At 37.2% G+C, this 16339-nt stretch overlaps 1 protein-coding gene across 4 annotated transcripts in view; it reads left to right on the top strand.

Moving 5' to 3' along the window:
- Window positions 1-15891, top strand: part of LOC129566790 (uncharacterized) — a 41727-nt gene extending 25836 nt beyond the window's left edge. For all 4 annotated transcript variants that reach the window (XR_008687781.1, XM_055443026.1, XM_055443018.1 and 1 more), the window contains 4 exons: window positions 14554-14643; window positions 14755-14801; window positions 15082-15354; window positions 15436-15891. Coding sequence is in view for 3 of the 4 variants with exons in the window: in XM_055443026.1 (XP_055299001.1) it covers window positions 14554-14643; window positions 14755-14801; window positions 15082-15354; window positions 15436-15813 (788 nt within the window). In the remaining variant the exon portion in view is untranslated. The remainder of the gene's footprint in view (window positions 1-14553; window positions 14644-14754; window positions 14802-15081; window positions 15355-15435) is intronic.
- Window positions 15892-16339: the final 448 nt, after the last annotated feature.

The following is a 16339-nucleotide window of genomic DNA, read 5'->3' as shown; positions in this document are numbered from 1 at the left end:
GTGCGTAAAAAGGAAGAAAAAATAATCGACTACAAGACAGGAATGGCATATTGTATCAGGGAGAACAAGAGAGAGTAAGGCCTCATGATGAACAGATGCGAATCTACCGTGGAAAATGTGGTGTAATGGGCAAAGGAAACAAGTAAGACACATTTTTTGTTGAGAAATTTATGCCCCTCATCGGTTCGCGCAATATAAAAGATTCAGCATGAATGAACGTAGAAACCAAAGACAATGTACAACTGATTGGTTGGATTAAATATGAGGTCACCGAAAGTCAAATTCAACATCTTTTAATCAATACGACATATTTATAGGATGGTAGAAATGTTTACAAGCAACTAAAGCATTTGCAGACAGATTGTTGGATTTGGAAATCAATTCGAAAAGTGAGTAGAAAATACCGCTTAAAAGGATCGATATTTCTATGTAACGAGGCAATTTTATTATTGATGCCGATTCTATGAAAATAATGAGCAGTTCTAATGTGAGATAGCATCGATAGAATGCACGTGTTGGCACATATTTCAGCTCCATTTTAAATTAAATGTTTATGCTTTACTCCAACATTGGCATTCGGTGCTATCACATTTATTCGCGCATTCAATCGCATTTGCTGCGTTAAATCTATACGGCGACATGGAGAGTGAGAAAGTAGCGTTCCATGTAAATGGCGCAATGAATTTACATATTTATTTTATGATGTTGTGTATGTGCTCTTGTGAGCAAGTGGGTAAAAAGTAAGTACATACCATACCATACCATACCCGTACGTCATTCCGTGAAAATTTCTCGTTGAATAAGAATCGAAATGTATTTCATTATATCAAATTTATCTTAATTGATGTCAATGAGAGTGAGAGAGGAGTGCCGAACACTTGAAAGCAAACCGAATAGCATTCAAGTGGATGTAGAGCAAACAGACCATGTCAAATATTTCCATAGAAAATAAATTGAAATGATAACCGAATGTGTGATTCAGCGATTCCGGAGAAAGAGAAAGAGAGTGAGGGAGGGAGCCGAAGCATAGAACAATGCAACCGATATATTTATATTCAAATCTTCGTCTTCTCCTAATGGAAATATACCATGTCGAAAAAGGTATAACAAGGCAAGACGAAGGGTTGTCAAGTTATGGCAGAAATAAAAAGAAGAGAGGAAAAAAGACACACACACGAACACTCTGCAGTGGATTGTGTACATTTTGTACATTGTGCGAAGGAGCAAAAGGCATCCCAAAAATATTGCCAGCAGAATTTTAACTCATTTCTTCGAACGGCTGATACGATTGTTGGGAGATACGGATGCCAGAGAGAGAGAAAGAGAGAGAAGCTGGTGAAATCTTGATTTTGTATCCGAACGCAATGAATAGACGAAATGACAACATATTATACACGTAAACGTGCGCATGTATGATATGGCAAAACAAAAGGACCAAAGTGCGAATGCCTGAATACTCAAACCAGAATGAAAGAGAGTTGAGGAAGAGAATAGCAGAAGCAGCAGCAAAACGGCAGAACGCAACAGACCAAATGGTATGAGGGCAAATTCAAACAAGAACAAAAGAACATTACTTTTTGAATATAATATCAGCTTTCCTTCGGTTTTCGGTGCTCACATCACAAACCAAGCAAACGGAATTTCTCACATATACGTGTATATGTTTGACATAAGCAGTCAGCACACATCCGAATTGAGTTTTGGCAAAGATTGTATCGTTCATCGTCGTTGCTGTTGCTGTTACTGTTGTTGTTGCGTCTTTGCTATCCGCTCTATAGAAATGAAGTGTGCCGATTCTCTTTCTACCTGTACTCTTCAGCTCATGTTCATATTGCGACTCTGTATGCTTAACATTCCGTGTACGCCACTTATGTGGATTATTGTGCATACTGAAACTCTCACCCCGTAACACACACACAAAGAGAGAGAGAGAGAGAGAGAGAGAGAGAGAGAGAGAGAGAGCATTGAGTGAAAAGGCAAGCATACTATATATGTATTTAATAATAAATTTATTTTTCGTTCTTCTTTTGCTCGTTTTCCATCCGCTTCGTAAATTGCATTCGGTGCGAGTTGCAGGCCAAAGACAAGCATGAGATAGAAGAAGTGACTTGAATGAACGATTTTGATAGACCAAGAGAGTGAGAAGGAGAGCATCTCGAATGGTGAACGAATATGCTTTGCGACTTTTTGCCCGTAGATATTCGACATTTCAATCTAAAGCATTTCTATACACACAGAGAGACACATATATACATAGGATATTTAGCATGCAAAATGCGGTGACACCAGACAAAAAGTGACGGGATGGCCCGCAAATTCATTGTACGAACACGGTTTATACGATCGAAACGATTTCAATTAGGCAACTTATTCAGTGGCCAAAATGCCATTGCGCACATGCAAAATAAAAAACGAAACACTCGCTTCGCCACCTAGCACAAAATCAACCAGCCCGGAAAATGCAAAACAGGAACATTGTATGTCATTAAAATGACGTTTATGATATGTGTGAGAAATAATAATAAATTCATTATCGGGCATATTTCCAACAGCAAGGGAAGTATTCACACGGTGAAAATCGGGCGGTTTCCACTGACATTTCCTTGTTCCATATCAACACACACACACACACACACTTATTCAGGCCGAATTAATGTATGAACACACATAAATGTTGGAAATAACATTTGTATTTATGTGAGATAATGCGATTATCGTATTTACAGCGGTTTTTCCCCGCTTCCACGCATTTTCTGGTAGATTCGTTTTTCTGATTGCCAATGTAAAATGGCCCTAAAAGCAGGCACGAAGTTAGAAGGAAAAAAATGCAAATCAATACCTCCGTTCATGTATACATTTGACCGACTAAATTATTGACTTTTTGAAGTGGATCGAAGTATTTTTACTTCTCGGCAAAAAAAAAGCGACTACAAAAAGCCATGGAATATACATCCATACACACAAAAATTGGATGGATTCATCGTTTTGCCGTGAAATTTGCTCCATTTCTCAAGTTCTCGGTCGATTGGCAAACTGCAGTAGAAAAAACCATTTCCATGCTATTATCCTTGCGCTAATTCTGTGTAAATTTACTGTTTAATTTAATTGTGAAAGTGCGGGCGCTTGTACATGGTTTTTGTTGTTTATAGTTTATGCATGAATTCATGATTTTTAATGCACATATTCTTATTAATTTGCTCGCATTTCGTATAATATGCTGCTTTAATATGCCCTTCCGCATTCAGTCAAAGGTTTGTTTTTTTTCCTCTCTGTATTTGGTGTTGTGAGTTCATTCTGCGCTTTATTACGCATACAGATTTTCGGTGTGTATGAAACGTACGTGTGTGTGTGTGTATATATATTCGGAAGGTTCTGTATACTATTATGTTGTTAAGCTGTTTTGAGTTGCACCCCTAAGCGTGAGTCTACGATGAGACACGTGATTGAATGTGAGGCAATGGGATAGGCATTGCCTGCGATGTGCATAACACATGTAAACTGTGTATATATACAAACACATTGAAATATTGCCGATTAAATTTAGTGGAAATTGAAATGGGGCACGAAAACTCTCGCCGAATAAAGTGTAAACCAACATTTGTTCACCACATCATCGCAAACATTTCAATGAAAATCCTATTCAATAGGGACTAATTAATTATGCCGTTCACTTTTAAAACTCGATATCGAAACGATTATCTGGGTTGTCATGATTTCTCAGTTTTAATGAAAATTAAAACACATTTCTGTCAAAGAAATTTTCGTTCACTTTTGGCATTTATTCGCTGGGCTTATAACAACAACAACGCGAAAATTCTTGAAGACATTTCATTTGTCGAGTGATGGTATTTTCCATAGCCTGTGGCTCATTTACCACGAAGTCAAGCCGTTGAATATGTAATAAATATCAATTGTGTAACGAATTTAATAATGAAAACCGGGGAGAGATATGCAGCAAAATTGGCGTATTGCGGTTTTGAATATGTCACGCTTGCTTATTTCAGTCGCTTGATGTTTGGCATTTGTATGGCGCTGCAAAACTTTGCTTGCACATAGAAACATACACTTGTGAGACTTACCGAAGCGACACGTTCAAACTCTTTCAACCCCATTTCATTGTCTGGTCCGTGTCTTAATCTGTGATCGCACATTTTTGGCGTTTCCAAAATGTTTTTCCAACGATAGAATGCTTTTAAACACGCGTACTCGGAATGTAATAAAAACAACATAATTTAAATAAACGATTTGAATTCTCCAAAAGTTGGATTCGACAAAGAGGGATGAGACGACGACGACGAAGAAGAAGACAAACTTACCTTAACAATCACGTCTTTTTCATGGAATATTTTTTGCACCAATTTTTTTTTGTTTATCGCTCGATGTGAGTGAATCGAGGCATATATTCAGTGGAAAAATATGCCATTATACGCCGAACGATCTCCGAAAATGTTGGCTAAAAAGTATTGAAAATGCTATTATGGTGAATGCCTATTTTCAAATCATTTCATTTTGTATGAACATGCGTCGTATAAACAACAACAATGGTTATGGCAAAATGGAGCGGGAGCACCAAACCCCTATAAAATAGATGAATATAATGTTCGTTTTCATGAACGTTGTGTTCGATGTTCTAGCGAACTCCGAGAACGAATGGGAAGTGTAATAAGCGAAGAAGAAGAAGAGAAGAAAAAATTGAACCGAGCGAACAACAGCCGACAAAGCATAAAATTCATCTAAAATAAATTTTGGGAGTCTTCGACGTGAATGTCGGTACGGTACATGTGTACAGTGAGGATACTTTTGCTTGTATCTGTGCATAAGTATATCTGGTGAATTTGATAAACGTATTTGAAATGTGGCAAACGAGAAACTCGACAAATACAATAAACGAAGGAACGAATCGAATGAATGAATGAATGGATGGAAAGCAAAAGAAAGAGCGAGAAAAAAATGTTGCCACATTGGTAGTAACAGCACGAGCTGTGTGAATATATCTGTGCACAAAGAAGGGCGAAGAACACAAGACAACATAAATTTCTATTAAATTACGAACATTTTATTTGTTCTTTGTCGCTTGTTCTCTTCACAAAGAGGCTATCTTCGTTTGGGTGCATTTTTTTCGCTCGCAACCAGCATTGCCGAGCAGTTTCGATACTTAGATTTTGCCATGAAGTCTATCTGAGCTAAAAATGTGCTATGCGGTGAAGCCGTAGAAACGAGTGAATAGCAACTTTCAATCGACGTGAGAGTCGAGATTTGTCAAGTACGGGAGAAAATGGAAAGGAAAAAACACGAAAATAATACAAGATTTCAGGCAGGACTGTATAGTCCTTACATTTCAAGTTCGACCGAGTATGGTGGATTTTTTTCCCCTTATTTTCCATCATTTTGAATTCAGCTCTCTGCTTCCATTTCTATTTCAGGGAATGGTAAATATGAGAGGATTTGTACAATTGCGTGCGCTTGGCAAAGAATCCATATGCGAATCCTGTGTTCGGTGGCGCGCGCGATGAAGCTTTTGGCATGAAAACAATCGCACCCAATGTCAATGATGCAAGCAAAACAACAGAACGCAAAAAAGAATTAAAGACGAACACAAACACATATACACACACAGTTGTAATCCTTTCTGTGTGACTCGTGTACAAAATTCAGCGCCATCAATGCATATAAAATGAAGAGTCAAAATACTTTCGGATAGAGCGATGGGCGAAAAAGACGAAGAAAAAAAAACACACACACACACGTAGTAGTAGTAGTTGTAGTAGCTGAATGAATAACCACCATAAAATGTGAACATGCTAAAATATAAATGAATGTTGATTCTCGCTATCCGTCGTCGACCGTTTCGTTTCATTCTATTCTACCGGCAGCGCCAGGCACTTGAGACTTTTCAAAATCAGCCACATTCGTCATGTATTCCAATGGAAAGCAGATAAAGAAATGAAGAAAAAAAACTCAACGTTTGCATTTCGCAAAAATTTTGTAGCATCTCCAATACACACACATGCACCCACAGGATAGAAAGAGTATTTTATGTGAATATTCACATCTTTTCGCTACGCTTACATTCGAATAAACTTTATGTGGCATAATCTACACTTTACTCCACTCAATCCATCGCTTTTTTGTCCCTACCGCGTTCACTTACTCAAGTCAACGTTCCAGTTGTTTCGTGTGTTTTTTTGTTGTTTCCGTTGTTGTTTCTTTCACGTACTTTCCATTTATTTTCGTTATACGATGCAAGATAATACCGACACAAGAATTCAAAGGCCATGGTGCCACTGTTGCCGCCGTCGCTACGCAGCAGGAAAAAAACAATTTTCTCTTCTTTGGCCATTTTTCCATAATTGCGATCTTCTGTTGTCGGTGCCGAGATACCATCGAATGGAAGTGGTCGGAACGAAAATTTACTCGATATAATTTGCAACATGGGTTCAGTCAATGCACGTATCACGCCGCTAGGCGCCTATCGTCCACTAGTTGAATAAGCAAATGGAAACAGTAATCATAATCAAATCAATTAACCGTTTTTACGATTAACAAGGAACAAAAAATCTCGCCCGCCAAACACTTGATGATAATCGAGGGAAATGTTTCTACATTTGCAATTGCCACATTTCGACCCCATTTTTTTTCGAACACTCCACAACGTTGACGCCATTTGCCGTCGCCTTTTCCTCTCTTCGATTTTATGTTTCGGAAAAAAAATCTTTATCTTCGATTCATTCATACGATAAGGTTCATAGAATTCATTATGATATTCAAAATATTGCGCATTTTTCATAACAACATAGATCGACTATTTAAAACCATCGAATCGCTATTATGTACATACTAGCTTGAGGAGGAAAAAAATGTTCACGCTTCGTTTTCGATGTAGAAATTATCAACGACGATTTTAAATAAATGTATTCATATATAAATGGCTGTTGTTCTGCAGCTCTTCGTCAGCGTAAGTAATCGTTTGAATCAACGACACTAAATCTGTAAGTTGAAGCCGAACCGCGTTCACTGAATGGTGTTGTATGTGTTCTTCTTTTTTTTTTATTCGCTTGTTGCCCATTAAAAACATAAACGAAGACGTCGTCGCCGTTGTTGTTGGTGCACCCTTCGCGCACACAAATTTTAATGTACTCGGAACAATGCAAAACGAGCCTTTTCGCAATCCATCGACATAAATTCCCAAGCATGTGTTTGTGTATTCAATAGCAATTTGTGCGCTTCGGCTCATCAATAATATCCAACGAAAAAAAAAGTAAAACCTCATAAATCGTATTAAAAAGTGTACATGTAAGCGCGCGCCGGAAACGCACGGATGGAATGTGTGAAAGTAAAAGGTCGAACAGCACGAGCTTTTGTGCACTTTTGGGCGCTGCTACAAAACTGACATTGTTGTTGAACGATGAGCACATCGAACTGCCGCCCAACACACACATTCTGCCGTTACAGCGTATTTATGAGTGAGCAAACAAAGTGGATCGCGTATCAACATACACTCACCCGCATTTATGATTGTCTACTTAATTCAATTTTTCGCAATGTCATTTGTTAGGTCGTTGAACATCAATCTTATTCGCTTTCCTTTTCTCATTCTCTGGCTCTGGCTTTGGCTCCGGTCGATTCGCTGCCGAAAAAAAACAGTGTATGTGGAGCACATACATAAAGCATAGCTACGCATATATTTTATTATGTCCTTTTTTCAATCGTGCCTTTTTTCTCTTGCTCCCTCTCTCCCTATCTCTCTCTCTCTCTTTCATTCAAATTTGCCCTGCGTTCGGCTGTGCCAGCTAGCCAGCCAGCCAACCAACCGAACACAACCATAACGGCGTTAGAATGAATGAACGAGATGAAATAAAAATGCCATCAGCAGTAAGGGTCTCATTTCATTGTAACCGCCATCATCATCATCACCACCACCACCATCAGCTCGTTCTCGATAGCAATATTTATTGGTCGATCTCAAAGGCGACAATGATACCATGGCATGGCGAAAACCTAACCAACAACCCTCCCTCTTGAAACAAAAGCCAACGCAAACGCGTTATGAGAAAAGCAAGCCAACAACGCATCGGACAAAATGAATGACCGCCAATAAAGTAGCAGGCAAAGTGCGCGCTAGTCGAGTGGCTTATGGTCAACGACCATACTTTAAATACCCGAAAAAAGTCGTAAATAAGTGCGAAAAAGAAACAATGAAAACGCACGGCGCGCTCTTTCGCCTGCTCGTTCTCCATTCCCATCAGCCATGGCATGCGATGGTGCAGATTATGTGCTGAAGACTGAGGCGTCATATCTCGAAAGTCTTGGCATTTTTTCATGCTCGATCATGTTACAAACGTGCCCAAATAGAAAATATTACTCACATAAATTACATTGGCCAGCGTATGGGTGAGCGAGGTCTAGTCGCGTTTGGACGGGCGACAGACAGACAGAAGGAAACAACATCGAAAGTGGCATCCAAGCTATGTAGACGCAATTTACTCTTTAACAATTTGCACATTTCGCCGTTGTTTCATTGTGTCGTACCAAGAACAAGTAGACAGACAACCACTGAGAAAAAAAAACAAAATCCGCATGGATTTAATTTTTCATCAACCAGCCATTTGCATCAAATGCCGTCTGTATTCGAGACGAAGATCCTCATACATTAGAGAAGTCAAGTATTTCTTATACTACCAAAAATAAAAAGATAACTTTTACTTGAGATGAAGAAAAAAAAAATAATTTTTATGTAATCAATTTATTAGCAACACTCCTGCCATTGATACAGCGGTCATGTCTAGCGTGATTCATGAACCGTTGAAACGTGATTGAACAGTTGTTTATTCGTCTTCCTCTACAGTTACAAGAATCCGATGTGAATTCTAATAACAAATCAATATTGAACTGATTGAGCTCACTTCTTTTCGTTACATAAACTTCAATGGCTCAACGGCGTCTCAGGTGAATGTAAAATGAAAGGCAATTTGTGTATTCCATCATGAAAACCGAAGCAATTGTGTTAGTTACTCTAAAATATCGTACTAAATATGCAGATTTTTACTGAACACGAAAATGAACAGAGCCAAATGAAGAGAAAAAAACTCTCTCTCTCACACACACACAACTCAAAACAGCTTGGCGAAGATCAAGAGAAATAAAATAGCGGAACGCGAAAGAGAGAGAAATAAAAGAATTGTATTTCCTGAGCCAAGTACACAAAGCAACCACATCAAACAAAATATCACCTCGTTAATGTGTTGCACATTTTCACATTCAGTGGATTTTGTGTGACTTTTAGTTTCGAAAAAAAAGACTGAGTCGATTTGGAAAACAGGTTTTTCTTTTTCTTTTTTACGCCAAACAATACCAACACATGGTGTTGTATGTGCGCGAGTTTGCTCCCAGAAGAAAAAGAGAAGAAATGTAATGTAATAGCTGCTAACACGAGGATAGCTCTCATACAGTGCTCGCTCAGTTGTTTCAATGGGAATTACTTTTTTTTCTTTTTTTTTCTCTTGGTCTCACTTCACACTGCTCTCGCTCGGTGTGGCTTCTGACCTTAAATTCCGATTACGGAACACATTGGTGAACACGCTAGCCATTTACCAACTCTTCTTTCGCTCCGTGTAACGGGTACACGCACATTGTACGAATTTATGCACATCAACATACTACGGTCGATTGTTCAAATGAAGCACCCACAACAACGCACACTCATGACGGTAATGAAGAGTCATCAAGTGCAATAAAAGAATAAACAAAGTATATTGTAGAAATTGAAGCAAACCCACAACAAACTCCACTAACCGCATGTTCAATCCATCAATTCACGATCTATGTAATTATTGTATTATTCCATTTCCAATTGACTTGTGACGATTTACATTGCATTTAACATTCACGAGTCTATGACGGTCTCGTTGAAGAAAACTCACCCGTTACAATCACAATACGTGCCATTGTTTGCGAATGGAATGAGGTGCTCACTTGCTAACGCACGTGCGTGCGCGCACGAACGTTGAAAAGCCAAAAAGGAACACTCAACTACCGAATTTAGTTTAATGTAGAACGCTTGTATGCATGAGCAAATCGAATTTTTTGTTTTGACAAACGTTTTGCCAGCTTTGGCTTCGGACCTGGTCAATGGTCACAAAAGTGAGCGCCCAAACCAAAGGGTTGCATTTTTTAAAAACTTAAACGAAAAAAATTTCACACAAAAAAAAACGAACTCATTTTTCCACTGCATAAATTGGTTGGGCAGCAGCAGCAGCTCATGAGCAATTAATATTCCGCTCAATTAAATCAATTAAACTGGCATGAATCTTAATCTAAGTTGAAAAATTCCAACGTCGAACCTTTCAACCAAACTTCATTAAAAGTATTTCGAAAACTTCTGACATTCATTCAATTTTTATTTACTTGAGACTCCGACTTTTGTTTTCGTGTGCTGCTCATTTGTATTTTTTTTTTGTTGCTTTTCATTCTTCGTCTCTTTCGCTTGAATGTTATGGTTTATCGATATCAATTTGGCGTGTTGATGTAATCATGCCGCCATCCATCAAAACTTTCATCCATTGTGAACTGCCGTTGAACGAGTGTGCTCGAGCAAAAGACGAATTACTTGTGAAATGAAAACACAACACAAAAAACACAGCGGCAGTGATGACATTTGATGTGTGTTTGGCGTGTCAAATGATGAAGAGAAAGAGAAGAAAAAATTGAATATCGCACAACAGCAACAGAAGAAAAAAATAGAGTTGTTTGTCAAACAAAGCGCGCAACATTGAAACCAAACAGAGAACAATGAATATGGAGCAAATGCCGATTAAGCGCAGAATATAAGAAGCTAACTAGAGAGAATGTGTACACATTTAGGTACGAAATCGAAACATACACATACCATGACAGCAGCAGCAGTGGTAGCCGCAGAATTAATGATGGAAGAAACAAAGTGGAAACTAGTCCAAACTGTCGTTGAGATACTATCAAGATCTTTGTTATGTGTAAATTATTTAGCGTCTTCAATGGGATTTTTGGTGGAATTGTTCACATTTTTGTTGCGTTGATTCGATTGTGACTTCATTACTGTGTGTGGTTTTGGCTTCCGGATCACAGCCACTGTTTTCTTTTTCGTTTTGTTGTTTTATTGCTCATATTTTGTTTTTGTTTTTGGGCGAAATATTTTGATCGTTTTATGATTGTGTTTGATTTTCACTTGAAACGGTTTACATAAGCCGTAGCCAATGTGCATAAATTTCATCGCACACATGAAGAATAATGATGTTGTTGTTGAAAAAGTACAACCGTTAGCTGGAAATAGAGAAAAATGACATACATTTCACAAAAATGAAACGAACAACGATAAATGAAACCGAAGACAGAAAAAAGAAGTGGCGCACGATACAAAGTGAAAATATGTTGAACGCAAAGCGGCCGAGTACGTTAAACACACAGCCAGCCAACCAGCCAGTCAGTTCAATGCGCAGAGCGCAAGAAGAACATTTTTCGTGGCAAAATGACAGGGCCAACTGCATGTATATCAATAGCCTAGACGGAAAAAAAAGGAACTTTGTATTATGGATTTTTGGAATATTGGTGTATGAACTTTGCACGCAATGCTTTGCTACTTGGCAACGAACGTATCTACTCAACGTTCGTTTGTATTTTTTTTTCGTTCGACGAATTTTGTGTATCCACGGAAATTCAATGCCAACGCCACAGCGCCTGTCTAAATATGCTCTCTGTGCGAAACCGAAAATCTTCCTTCGGTTTCTGTGCTTCGAATTCTTCTTTTGCGATAACTAACGATGACGACGACAAGAACAACACCAAACAAACATGAACGGCAAAGATATGTGTGTTGAAAGAAAAACAGATTCATTATAATTCCATGAAACATGAATAAACACGTTCAGACGCCATACGTTTTATGCGCCATTCAAATGTGTGTGTGTGTTTTTTTTGTACGATTATTGGTTTTCATACATTTTGTGAATATATGATTAATGTGGCAATAGCTGTACAATTAAATGTGCTTGCTAATGGGATCTTTTTTCTCCCCAGAAACCACTCATGCGATCCATATTACACGATTATCTATCTATACGGTACAGAATTTGAAAGCATATCGTGCCACAACATTTTTCAGCAAATTATTTCGGGTTTTTGTGGTGGTTTCGTTTGTTTTTATCTCCATACTCGTTCGTGGCTTTTTTTCTCTCTCTCTCTCTTTCTCTCTTTCTCTCCCTCTCAACATATCATACCCGAAAATCTATGAATACAATATGCTTAATTGATGCGAAATTGAAATACATTTTCAAAATATCGATGGGAAATGAACGAAATATCGATGGTTCAGCAAAGCTAATGTAGCAGTATTTGCGCGGTTGGTGGATGCGTGTACGTTAATTATTTGGTTTCTCGATTGCGGTATTTGCAATTATTTTCCCGTTAATCAAATGTATTTATTATATATGTAAAACCGCAAGCCAACCCAGAAATGGATCAACTGGTTTAGCATTTTGCAAGAAACTTAACCTCAGAATTCACTTTGATACGGTTCGGCATAATGATAATAAAATCATACACGTCCTGGAACAACATGAGATTCCGATGAGAGCGATTGTGATTCATTGGTGGGAAGTGTTACGTAATTTACATATGACATGTAACATCTTATTACAGTCTATAAATCGATTTCATGTTGTCCTTGATACCATTGAAAAAGTGAACCATCTTTCTATTTTTAAGCAATGAAATGGAAAAGAATTTGTGAAAAACACTTAAACCGTCAATAGCTTGGGCGAATATGTTCACAAATCACATTAAACGATGTAGTAAACATAGTATATTTACGTTTCAACATTTTCAGTCCCAATGAATCACGCATGAACGTAATTGATAAGGTACACACACGCTATCCGGAAACCACTATCGGTGTTACTACAGCACGATAATTTACTTATGTATATGATTCGATGTGACAAGTATACGACAACAGACATAATAACATATGCTATATCGACTGAATGATTGAATGTTGTGACATTGTTGAAGATTAACTGCTTTATTCTTCGTAAATAATACATCATTCTTTTCGGTGTAATTGTTTCATGCAAATGCTATGGAAATATCATACAGCCATCCATATTAATCTGGCTCCGTTTGAAAAAGGTATAAATTGATCAAAACGCTCGGAAACACAGGAAATTGAATATACAAACATCGTCAAAAGATGATCTCAATGTTCGTACAAATCAGTGACATCAGCTGAGGTGACGTGTATGATGTGTTTAAATCGATTTTTACCGTATTTTGTTTGAAAGAAAAGATTGAAATATTTTGCAAACGTATTCGAGGAGCCATTAGTATCAAGGAATTTGAAAGAGTTATTTTGAAAGCGGTTCCAATGTCGATTGAACAATGATTGATACACGCGATTGCTTACTATTTCCATTGATTCATAAACTATTCTATGAGGATTGACTAGATATTTATGAAGCCATTCTATAGGTGTGTGTTGTTGCTATACTCTTCTTTACACGATTAGTAAACGTCGATGAAAAATGATACCGACGTTAAATACCACCTTTTAGAGTCCACTTTTTTGTATCAATCGACATAGCTTCACCCACGCTCACACTGGACGTGAATTTGACGCACAAGTGAAATTCCATTTTTCGTTGAATTCTTATTTCAATTTTTGAATGAAAATTTACCCTGAATTTTGAAACAATTACATGTAGTAGTTGTAACATAAAGTAACTCTAATGTTCTAAGTCTCTGAATGTAAATCTCTAGAATGCATAACTTCTCGAAATACCATGCATACCCGTGTGAAAAATTTGTGACTGACTAGCCAGCCGCCTAATTTCGGACTTTTTGGCTGACTATTACTGACTAAAAGTGATTATCACGAACAAAATATTCGACTGTAGTCAACTTCAGTTATAGTCATCTAGTAGCCAAAAAGTCCGAAATTAGACGACTGGCTGAAAGAATAACTAAAAGTGATTGTTTCTATACAACATTTTTGAATTAAATCAACTTAGCCAGTTTTAGTTATTTGCAGCTACATACAACTGAATGACTGTCAGTCACTTCATTTGCACACGGGTATCTACCAAATGTGTTCTTATAATTCAGACTAAGTGCTTAAAAACAGTTGATCGATCATGTTTTTGGTGCACTATTGGCAAAGTAATGTTACTTACTACACTTAACAGGTAAATTGTTGAGTAGCATGAAAACACATTCTTACCTGATGAAATATTTTAATCCCCAGCTTAAATGCAAATTCACACACAGAGCTGCAAATAAACACAAATAAGCCCAATAATGTATTTTGTATACAGTATCTCTGCACATCGCACCGAGTGTTTATCTTTTCGTTCTGGCTACACTAACATGATATTTTTGAACATTTTGGCGACATCGTTAACGTCCATGTTGATTTTATCTTCGACTTTTGACATATTTTTCCGGAAGAAAATGACCATTTGTATTTTTCGGTCGTTGAGGCTGCAACATCAAACTAAACTAAAGAAATGGAATCAATTTTATTTTCAGCGGCAATAGTTTTTCTAATTGTTGGTTGTGCTCTAGCTGCACCCCTTGATTCCACTGAAATCACTGAAGTAAACGAAGTTACTGAATCAAGTAAGTGTAATTTTGTTGAACAGTCATAATATCTTATAGTAGATGTTAACAATGTCAAAATTAGTTTACAAAATTGTGAATGACGAACCATTTTTCAATATATGTTTAAAGGTCTTGCACTACAGAATGGTACGGAATATACTTCCACCGGAAATGAAGTGAGTGTGTTTCAAATGAACTTGTTTCATTTTCTTTAACAAATTTTGAGTTAATTTTTCATCCAAATTTCAAGTTAATATAATGTAAACTGTTCTAGTTGCAAATTTTCTGCAGAAAGTTGAATATTTCGAATAAATGAATGTACAATTATTTCAATTCAAGAAATTTCATGATGAAAATCAGTTTCAGTTTACCATGGAGAACATTGTTAAGGATACTTTTTTATCAAATAATTCATTTTGACTCATTCGTCCAAAATTTTACTTTCTACCAAAACAGGATTCCACCTCTCCACCCATTGAGGCCAATGTAAGTGCTTTTTCTATCTATGGAGCTGGCCTGAGTAAATTCATTGAAGCATATGCGGTATGGACCGGAGATAACAGCACTTTGAATGCCATCAAAATGTACAATGAAAATCGATCCTTGGATGATGAAACGATCAACAAAATGTCTCGTCAGTATGAAAAAATGTATGGAGGCTCAGCAGGACATTTTGTGGCTGTTCATAATGGACGATTCAATAATAATATTCCTTCTGCTCCATCCAACGTAAGCAACACTGACTGAATGCATACGATAACTCTAAAACTTCAAAACCAAAATGTAAAATTGATTTCAAAACTATTGCAGAACGTGGACTGGCAAGAGTACTTACATTTGTGTGAAGACCTATGTGCCGTGCAAATATTTCGTGAGATTATTCTACGGGATTTCAATCTCACTGCATTCAAAACGTATCCATCCGAAAAACAGAATGGATCTCTCCCATCATCTTCAGAGCTTCATCGTTCCATCAATGATCAAGTTCCTCTTGACACGATATCTAAAATGTGTGATGAAAAGTTTGCGATGATTATAAATTGTAGTTTTTTTCGCTATCGTAAAATATCACCATTCACCAAGTACGAGCTAGCAGTTAATCTCCACAAAAACATTGTTGCTATTAAAACAAAATCGGTGTATGAGACAATCGGAGATGAAAAATTGTTCGATTCAAAAGATTATTGAACTTTTCCGTAGGCTCATTCTTCAAAATCGTGAAATTTCGTTTGTCTTTTTCTTACTTAAATTCAAATGTATGTCATTACCGCTGTTAATATTGGAGCTCAACATCCAGCTAACAATATGAACGAATAAAACTTTAAAAAAAAAATAATGCTCCACAAATGTTTCATTACATAAAACTTATTATGACCGAAGCAAGAAATCGAACCGAAAACCAAAAAAAAGGATATCCAAGTAGTGAACACTGAACATCACCATGCAGTTGCTATGATTTTTTGTCATGTGGTAAACAAAAAATGTTATTAATGATTTAGTGATGAGGAATAACGTTTTTTTTTTGTCCACCTATGTGTGTCCCGAATGATTTCGGTTCCATTTCGTTGTGTAAAAATGAAGGAGAGTCAGATGTCACATTGTCACGAATAATTAATAAATTTTAACCGAGAGGGGCTTAAAAATACTGTCGCAGGGATTATGTGAGCCGAACAACTTTTTTTTGTCCATTTCATTTTAGTTTCGATGTTGCCGA

Source organism: Sitodiplosis mosellana, unplaced genomic scaffold (assembly GCF_009176505.1).
Source record: "Sitodiplosis mosellana isolate CC-2019 unplaced genomic scaffold, AAFC_SMos_1.0 Smas_scaffold_1, whole genome shotgun sequence".
NCBI lineage: Eukaryota > Metazoa > Arthropoda > Insecta > Diptera > Cecidomyiidae > Sitodiplosis > Sitodiplosis mosellana.
Note: the sequence above shows the minus strand (reverse complement) of the source record. Positions and strands in the feature narration are given on the sequence as shown.